The sequence below is a fragment of the Lactuca serriola genome, chromosome 9 (assembly GCF_051521515.1).
Source record: "Lactuca serriola cultivar US96UC23 chromosome 9, Lser_US96UC23_V15, whole genome shotgun sequence".
Lineage (NCBI taxonomy): Eukaryota > Viridiplantae > Streptophyta > Magnoliopsida > Asterales > Asteraceae > Lactuca > Lactuca serriola.
Window position 1 is genome coordinate 176,307,757 of NC_136416.1, and position 10,277 is coordinate 176,318,033.

Consider the following 10,277-nt stretch of genomic DNA (forward strand, 5'->3'; position numbering starts at 1 on the left):
TATATTTGTAATCTGGTTTCTTTTGTTATTTTCCACAAAATAATTAAAGGATTAGGTATATTTGTAATTTTTCTCATAAAATAATAAGTTGGTTATTTTTGTTAAACTGAGTTACTTAATTTCCATTATATAAATCACTTCAACTACTTTTAATTAATAAAGATCATCACCAAAATCAACACATTAACTAATCTTCATCACCAAAATCAACACATGACATATATATTATATTCATTATATAGACAATAAACATTACACTAATTGTTTTGTGGAAAAAAACCTAAAAACATATCTTATATACTTCATCATCGAGACTTAAGATTATAATCATTTCATTCAAGACAATCAACTAATCTTCATCGCCTGTTGAAAGTAACCACGATATATAATCGGAGCCATGAATGCAATCAGATTCATTAATTGGAAGAACTCTTTTCCTCATCAAAGCATCAATCACACCAGGCAATTTCCTCTTCACACCACCCCTTTCCCTTGATCTAAACTCATCATCACCTTCAACAAAATCCCCCTAAAATCACACACAAATAACCACATCACATCAAAACACAATTCAATCAATTATAAATTATTAATCAAATCAATAAAAAAAAAAAAAAAAAAAAAAAAAAAAAAAAAACATCTTACAATTGTGTAAACATGGCTTCCAGATTTCTCATGGTTATCTCTCACATGCTTAAAAGCAAACCTCATTCCACATCCAGAAACACTGCACACAAATGGCTTCTCTTGATGATGAGCAGCTTTTACATGTACTGCAAGATTTGACCTCTGCAAATTTCATAATCATTAGAGCTTGTAACTCGTTTTCTTTTTAAATGTAAACTTGGGAATAAAATGGTTATTACTTTTGAGAATGTATGATCACATCCATCAAAGCTGCATTTGATCCTCTCTTTCTCTTCAGATACAACTTTTTCATGTGTTCGAAGGTGTCGTTTGATGTTTTTCTTTAAGTGTTTGCTCCCACAGATTTCACAGTTGATATGTTGATGACATGATTGGATGTGAGCCTTTAAACACTGTTCGTTTGTGAAATACTTCATGCATTCTCCACATAATGCTTCCACTGTATCCAACTTAACTGTGATAATCAACAACTTAAGTTATAAGCTTATAATCCAAACAAACTTTATAAAGATTTGAAATGAAAGATTGGAAGGTGTTTAATTACCATGAGATTCTTCATGTTTTTGTAATCTTGATGCATATTGGAAAACTTTTCCACATCCAGGTTCTGGACAAGTGTAAGTAGTCTTTTGTTCTTGTGTGGCTTCAGAGTCTGAGTCATCATCATCATGGATTTCTTTGATGTGTCTTGTTAAGTTCCCTTGTATTGAGAATTTGCTCTTGCAGTTTTTGATTGTGCATTCAAAGATTTTACCCTGGTGTTGGATTAAGTGGCGATTTAGGTGGTCTTTTCTTCTGTAACTGTGGTTGCAATCTTCCATTGGACAAGAGAAAGGTCTCTGTAAAAAGATGAAGATTGATTCATGAGAAATTTTGTTTGTGTTGTTGTGGTTGAAAGTTTTGGGAATAGATAAATGGATAAAAAAAATTGGAAGAATCTTGGAACCTTATTGGTGGCGTGATTGAGGGTCGCTTGATGGAGCTTCTCAGGAGGTCGCCCAACCTGATACTATTCCAATCAAGGTCTCGCATTTTGGAGTTCTTCATGGGATCCAATGCTTTCACACAAACAAAATCCGTTTTGTGTTCATATAATTTTGAATACCTAGAATAATTTTATACCCTGCATAGGTGTGGATAGTGTGATAGGTTAATGATCTAAGAATTATATCGTTTGAAATCCTTGGGAAACGATTATACTATTCTAGATGAAAGCCGAGAGCGATCCATTCATTTACAGTAGTATGAAGTTAAGATCAGGCTTCAAAGTATTGATGTTTCAAGAATACCTCGAGTGAATGGCTTTGCATATGCTGCTTCAAGTGCGCAGGTTTTCGAAATGAGACCCCGCATTCCTCACAAACGTTCAACTTGCATTCTCCATCATCTTCTTTCTCTAAAAGTTTATCCTAAATACCACAAAATTTTCAACATTAAATGCTTGCAAGTCCAGCACTAACAGCTAGTTGAGTCGCATAACTAAACAGAGCTCAATTATTATCAACACAAAATCGCACAATATACCCTCGCATACAACAAAATCCATCAACAGCCTTCGATTGAACCACTAACAACTAAATACCTAACCGATTTCATCGATATCGATATAATTTTAAACAGATCCAACTCTCCGAACAAGAATTTGCATGCCACATAAAGTTCATCAGCTAATTACAATATTCTATCACGAACAAGCTGTGGTTAAACACAAACCTGGTGGTGTGATTGAATATGAGCATTAATGAGGGTCTTCTTCGAGCGAACAATCCCACAGTACTCGCAAGTATAACGCCTTATATCTCTAAAGATCGGGATTTCTCTTTGCGTTTCGATTCTTTCTTCTTCCATCGTGAGAGATTTTGTAGCTCAGACGAAGTAAGAGAGAGACGTTAATGGCAGCTTCGGACAAGCTGCTGCCATATAAATACTGCAGCGCTAGGGTTTTCAATATTACGTTAGATGGGTGGGCCAAATTTCGAGCCAAAATGTTGGGCCATAAATTAGAGACCCAAAATGAGAAACTGAGAATATGCATTTTCGTCCAGTTTAATTCAATCAATGAATTTTATTTTATTTTTGATATTTCTATTTTCATTAATTTATTAATTTATAAAACTTAAGTAAAGAATTCACTTTACATATGGTTATTTTTATATGGTACAACTTATAAAATTGTATTTTTGTTTCCATTTTTGGGGTTTAGTTAGGGTTTGGTTCTAAATTCAAGATTGTGTAGTCTTGTATTTTTATTTGTTGCACGTGCTGTGGTTTACCGAATGGTCTTTAGACTAGCAGTATCAGGAGTTGACAGACAGATGTTCTTGAGTCAAAAGTTAAAGGTCAACTCCGGCTATAGACAATAAGGTATAAATTTAAGAATAAAATAACAGATGTATAGATAAATCGTTCAAAAAAAGAATTTGTTGTGGTTTGTTGTTTAAACTTCTACACTTCCATGATGGGTGATTTTGATTTCATCAAACTTTCATGAGATAGATATGTGTCCCTTTTTTTTTGTTAACTTGATCATAAAGAACTATGCATTATAACGATTGAAAATCTCAATCACCTATTTACGCGGAAAATCATATTATTTTACAAATAACAATTGTAAAATGTAAACTATGATTTTTACAAAAAAAATAATAATAAAAAAAGAACCAAAAACTATTTTCACAAAAAAATATATATTATATATAACAAAAAATAAAAATAAAAATTGTATCCTACTGACTAGTGGCGCCTATTTTCTCAATGGATTCTGTCTCACCCATGGGACTATTGACTTGTGATGGTTTCTCACTCGTGGGGACATCATTGCCACCTGTCATGGGACTAGTGGGACCCGATGCTTTTGGAGAATTCGTGGTTGAGCCACGCGGTCTATTCAGAGCATGACAGCGTGGACAAAAGTATGTAATGAATGGGAAATCCTCTTTCCTTGCGAGACCTACAAAAATAAAACATGCTTTTAAGTATTATATTTTCTCTTTTTTTTTTTTAATTTAGAATGAAAGGAATGAATTTTCATGTTTAGTTGATGAAAGAAAGGAATGGAATGAAATATTACATTTCCCTTTGTGTCAACCAAACAATATTTTTTTTTTAATTTCATCATAATGTTCAATTCCATTCCTTTTTTTATTACTGCATACCAAACACTACCTTAATCTTTAATGATAACAAAATTTAATCTAGTAAGTTAAGTTATATAAAAGTGTACTTACCATTGTGCATAAGGCAATTCCCACATATAAGTGCGAAAGATTGTGTAGGGTCCTCTCCAACAAGCAAAGCTGCAACTTTAGCAAGCCAACCACCATCTTGAGTCCCTGAAGCTGAAGGGCTATGATGCTCAACAACAATCTGATGAGGTGGCGACACCTCAGACACCTCATCTTCTAAATGCTGAATCATGTCCACGTCAGATTGCTGCATTACATGGCCTCCCCCCTTTGATGTTGTAGCATCAGATGTATTTCTTTTCCTCAAGCCACAAGATGTCACAGGCTCAAAATCATTGCTCTTCCCTGTATCTTGAAGATCATGATGAGACTCCTCTAGGAACATTCTTATCCCTGAATCAGCACTCAATTTCGATGCAAGAACAGCTGCAGCAGCTGCTTTGGCTGCTGGATCAGGGTCATATTTCTGCCAATAAACATTTTTAGGGCATTGAAATCTTTGCAATGATGATTAAGGAGATCACTGTTGTGTACCTGAATTAGTTGCTGAGTGGTGTAGTAATTTGTTCGTTCTTTTAGTTCATCAATCTTTTCTTGTCTTTCAGCCTGAAGGCTTTCTAGGGTTTTCTGATCTCTGCTATCACCTATTTGAGAGAAATGCATGAGAAAGTTCTTGCATTTGAGCATTGATTAAGTTTAGGAGCTTACACATTCTTGTGAAGCAAAAAAGTGCCCAATACAAAGCGGATGAGAAAGCAGGTAGAAGAAAGATAGGAAGAACTCGTAATGCCCTCATTTGCCAGTCTAAGTCCACAGATCTTGTTGTAATTATAGCGTAAGCCAATGCTACAACCTGTAAACGAAGGAAATCAACATGAAAACGAGAAGAGCCTGAAGAAAGTAACAGAAATTAGCGTGTAATGGAGAAGTGAGAAGGACCTCAAGGAAAACAGAAACGACGACTAAATTCCTAGCGGTTGACCTCCAACTTGAAGATCTCCTCTTCATTTTAGAAATAAGAGTGGCTTCTTCTTTAGATATGTATTGCAATCGTTTCTCGAAATCATCACCATGTAACCTAAACAAAAACAAACCATTCCAGACTCGAGACCAAAAACTCCTCCTCCTCTTTTTATTATCATCGCCGTCTACTTCAGCCATTTATCCTCTACTCAATTCCATAAAATATACAATCAGCAGAATACGAATTGAAAAAACCAAATCACATGATTATTATTCAACGGAGACGTTGTCATCGGATCAAAACCCTAACAATGAAATACGTTGGAATCGGAAACTTACGTACCTGGAATTCAATATTCGACTTAAAAGTTCTGATTTCTGAAGAAGGCACGAATGCAAAATCCCTCGCTGTAATTGAAGATGAAAGCCAATTTTGATCGTGGATAGCAGTGTTGTTTTTTATTGTTTCGTGATGATCAGAAAATCCTATTCGATCGATCGGCGATTGGAAGGGACAACGGATTTAGTTGGGTCGGGCGTAAAGCATAAAAATTTAGCCGCGAAATCGAGGATAGTGGTGACGTTAAGAAAAGCATATAGATATCCCCATATTACCCCCTTCAACTTTTAAATTCTATGTTATATGGATAATTTTTGTAAAAAAAAAAAGTATACAAACATTTTTTATAAATTATAAGGGTGATTTTTGTAATTTATTCTTTATATAGGGCTCAAATATGCTAACATAAGAAAACCTTAAACATATAAAAAAAAATGTATGACATTTTCGGTAAATTAAATTAACTTTAGTAATTTATCTACCCTAATAAATAAGAATGATTTTACCATATGTCCTTCTCTCATTCAATTTGCCACATGTCATTTTATCATAATTTAGAAATATATTTATTTTCCACTTGTCATTTATTTTATTTTCCATTTTTAATATATTATTAAATAGTTTCAATAAATTAAACCTACCATAATGATATTAATTTCAAATTTTAAATTTTAAATTTCAATTTCAAATAAATTTACAATTTAAACCTTTGTGTTTAACATTTTGTTATAATTAACCTGTTTAGTATACGGGTCTGATAACTAAACAATAATTTTAATTTATTTATTTTTTGCATGTTTTTTTCTCATAATTTTTATTTATTTCAAATTTCAAATTCAAATAAATTTCTCATTTAATCGTTTCTATTTAACATTTTGTTTTTATCAACCCGTATAATATACGGGTTTCACAACTAGTTTTTTATAGATGGAACAAACTTATCTGTCAACATATATGAATTTTTTTTGGCGAAAATCTTAGACCTTAACCAATATATAAAATTGTTATGTAGTCAACGTATTAAACCTAAAAATTATAGGAACTAAATATACCAATATACAAAACTTGTATCTACCAATATTCAAGATTTTATGACCAAAATCTCAAACTCAAAAATCTATTATTCATTTCTCAATTCAAATTGGTATATATAATATCTCTATTCTAATAAAAGAATAGCTTTTAACCTCCTTTTGACATGTGTCATCATATTAGACCTCCTAATTAATACACATTTTATTCTTTTCTTGTCATGTGTCACCCTATTAAACCTCCTAATTAATGCATGCCACTTGTCAACCTATTAATTCTCTATTTCAAATTTTAATATTTTCACTTATATTACAATAAATTAATAACAATGGAATAAAAATTAAAATAAAATTAATACAAATTATAATGTGATATAATTTCACATACTTATTTAAGTTAACTATTATAATTGATTAATAATTTTGTGTTCTAACTATTAAAGTTTAATTAATTTTGTAACTGTGGTTTCACATGTTATAAACTAGTAATAAATATTTATTTCTCAATTCAAATTATAAGATAGTTTTTTTTTCGTTTGTTTATATGAAACGAAGGCAAAGAGGTAACTCGTGAACCATGAATTGGAAAAGAAAAAAAAATAGATATTGTAAATGTTAAGGCCATCCAACGATGGGGAATACAAGACTTGCCTCGCCGTGCTAACAAGCAAAGTGTTTAGATACATAACCACAACCACTGAATTGAGCAACTTTCACTTATTGAAAAGTGGGTTTTCTTGAAAGCACAGAAAAGGATCTTTCTTTGGTCGAGTTTTAATCTATCCACCATTGATGGGATTGATCTTTGCAGATCATCCTATGAAAATAGAATATGTTCTTTGTTGATGAAATCACGATATGGGATGTGTTTCTCCTTTGAATGAAAATATGCTCCAGCTTATAATAAAAAAATATTGTTATTCTCAAGATTAGTTAGCTGAAAATTGGTCGGGTAACAACAAAACTAGTTAAGCACTTTAGACAAATATCAAAACACAAACTTCGGTAAATACACAAAACTTCTGAAAAACGTAAATCAAAAGAACACGATATTTAACGTGGTTCGGTCAAAGGTGACCTACGTCAACGGGCGAACGAGAAAGAGGGGATTTTATTAACTTTCTAGAACAATTATAAGCACTCAAAATTGTATCTCACTTTGAGCTCTCACAGAAATCTAGCAATTTACAATGATGGGGGTATGAGCTTATTTATACTTGAGGTATCAAATCTAAAACCCTAATGGGCCAAGCCCAGTGGCCTGTAGGCCCATGAATGGTAACAACCAATCACAATTCGTCATGCAACATCTTCTGGAACATTCTTGACCATTATCATCTTCTAGACATACATGGATCAACATGGCACAACAAAGGAATCAATATGGCGCATCATGTACCAAGATGGTCCATGATGTCGCAACAACTTCTTCATGGTGCAACAGTGATATAAATGGCGCAAGAGCATCAAGTATAGTGTACAAACATCAATCTTGGAGCAACAACATCACCATGGAGCAACAAGCATACGCATGGTGCAACAAGGCCATGCATGGCACAACAAGTAGCATTTTGGCTCAAAAGGAGAACAAGATGGCGCAAGAGCATCCCTCTTGGCCCATCCTTTTATCAAATGGTGCAATAAGGACTTGTTGTTGCTCCATGTCCCTCCCAAGTGCTCCAAACCTATTCCAAGTGCTCAAAACCTCTTCTAGGTGCTCCAAACCCCCTTGCACAGGATCCGTTTCTTTAACACTTGATCCATTCCTTTGTCTGATGATCCATTTTCTGTAACGCCCGCATTTCTGGCTAAGCATTAGTCTGGTGATGTAATAGTTAGGGTCAACAATTGTAACCTATTCTGAAGTAATAAAGATGAATTATTTCAGTATTATGTGATTTATGTGATTTATGTGCAATATACATACTTATAACGATATAATAAAATAATAATAAAAATATGTGTCAAAAATAGAATGAATATTTGACCCAATATCTTTAAATAAAGTTGAAGTAGTCGTAACAAGGATTTCGAGGATATAAGGAATGCTGAAATCCGACTTATAAAAAAGAAGTTATGACCCGTCGAAGTTTTGCGACAAACCCGGCACGACGTTGTGTATCGTAAAAAGTGAGTTTGCGATAAAATACTTTTTAGCCTTAGCAATCTAAACGAAATTCATAGTATACGTTAAACCGGGAGCGCGCATATAGAGAACATCCAAATCTGACTTCGTTAGAGGAAGTTATGATTTTTCTAAGATTTGGCATATCAGTATGTAGCTCGGAAATCGAATTTTAGATCGATCGATTTTTAGCCGACCCAATCTAAATAAGAATCGAATAACTCGTTAATAGGAGCTCAACGATATAAAGACAGACAAAAACAGACGTCGGATGGTAAAGTTATAAATTTTTAACACACTTTATATGTCTAAGCCTGTTAAAATATAACTTTACAAATAAAATCAAAATTAGCCAACAGAGTCTAAACGAAAGTTGTAGATCACATCGCTACCTACACGTAGATATAGAGAACGTTAAAAACGGAGCTTATATACGAAAGTGACAGAATTTAGAAGTTAATTAAATTATGGGGTTATGATGCGAGGCTGACACGTGGCGCAATCCCAACCCTTCCTTTCTCTCCACAACTTCAATTTTTCCGCTACCTAGTTTAGAGTGTATTTGATGTATAGAAAACCCAACATAAATCTAATTTAGGTGGGGGAGAGTTGTAACACCCTATTCTGAATCGCTTCCTAATTTGGGGCCGTGACTCGAGGATCAGTTATCATAAGTCTTATGGCCTTTGGGATAGAGAGATTTAGACCCCTTTGGGTGTGGGTAATGTAAGTTAGATGACCTGGGAGTTCGGTTTTGTTGATTTGGAGCCCAAGGGTATAACCGTAAAGTGGTAGTTCAGGCTTTTTATGAATTTTGGATTTTAGTGCAAGAAGTTTTATGGCAAGGATGAGCTGATAGAAGTGTAAAGCTTCTCGTTAGCTTTCCAGGGATATAAGGATCGTCTAAAATGGACTTAGAACGAAGAAGTTATGGCCTTCGAAGTTTGGCGGTTTTAGGGTTGAGCCTATGTTGAAACATGAAAGTGACCCTTTTGAACTTATCTACCGCAACGGTTCAGTACCCGCAGCCAATTCAGCACCGGAGCCAATCTCTACAACTGAGACCGCAACCATTCTCCTTCAGCAACATCCGGAGTCTTCAAGTCTTACTTATCCGCAGTCTTAGTTATTTCCTTACTATGTAATTCACTCTATTGTTCGGCATGTGTTGCACGACTACTCATAGAGTTGTTCTTTTCTAAAATCTATAAATAGAGACTCTTTCTTATGTATTATGTACTTGTGATATATGTGAGTGTGAAAACTCTTAACTTCTTAATACACAAGATTTCTCATCTTTCTTATCTTCATCAGTTATCTCTCTTATCTTTATCACACTCAAACTGCTACTGGAACATAACCTCTCTTCGGAGCAAGTCTTCTAGACTTAATCACTAAACTTGATCTCACTTACTAACTTGGAGTGACTGCATTCCTTGTTATGAATCAGTTTAAGTGTATTCTTGATATAACTTTTGTCATTTATCTTTCTTTACTTTCCGCAACTAACTATCTAACTATCTAACTTTATTATTGTTGAGCTTTTAGATCCTTAACTATTCCGCAATTAACTTGTTCTAACGTTTGTTCAAGTGTGTCTCCAAGTTTTTCTCTCAACAATTGGTATCAGAGCCAAAGTGGTTGCTTTTTGGATATCGGAACTCTGATTTTCTCATTAAGCTTTCTATACCACTAAAGCTCATTTTTTCAAAAAAAATGGGACAATCGTTATCTCTGAATGTCTCCAATAGTGTTGGTGGTTCTAACTGAGCCCCAATACTAGTAGCAAATGAATATCATCACTGGTCACAAAGAATGGAGAGGTACTTAAGAAGATTGGGTAGAGATGTATGGACATCCGTGGAAGAAGGACCACATGTTCCAGTTCTCACACCAATCCAAACTGACAGTGCTGCAACCAGACTAGGAGGAGGTCAACCAACTATGAGCCGTCCTACCAATGATGATCTCGATAAAATGGAAAA

At 34.0% G+C, this 10,277-nt stretch overlaps 2 protein-coding genes across 2 annotated transcripts; both read right to left on the reverse strand.

The window, feature by feature from the left end:
* Window positions 1–214: 214 nt before the first annotated feature.
* On the reverse strand, window positions 215–2,552 carry TFIIIA (transcription factor IIIA). Its single transcript, XM_079020455.1, has 6 exons — window positions 2,362–2,552; window positions 1,938–2,057; window positions 1,193–1,487; window positions 867–1,102; window positions 646–789; window positions 215–529 (listed from the first exon to the last, which is right to left on the reverse strand). Exons 1-6 carry the CDS (start codon window positions 2,494–2,496, stop codon window positions 350–352), a joined length of 1,110 nt encoding a protein of 369 aa, XP_078876581.1. The 5' UTR covers window positions 2,497–2,552; the 3' UTR covers window positions 215–349.
* Window positions 2,553–3,223: 671 nt separating this feature from the next.
* Window positions 3,224–5,366, reverse strand: LOC145073358 (uncharacterized protein At2g24330-like). The gene is made up of 6 exons (XM_079019905.1): window positions 5,140–5,366; window positions 4,773–5,001; window positions 4,542–4,686; window positions 4,368–4,477; window positions 3,876–4,299; window positions 3,224–3,598 (listed from the first exon to the last, which is right to left on the reverse strand). The coding sequence occupies exons 2-6, from the start codon at window positions 4,992–4,994 to the stop codon at window positions 3,375–3,377; spliced, it is 1,125 nt and encodes a 374-aa protein (XP_078876031.1). The 5' UTR covers window positions 4,995–5,001; window positions 5,140–5,366; the 3' UTR covers window positions 3,224–3,374.
* Between the last annotated feature and the right edge of the window lie 4,911 nt (window positions 5,367–10,277).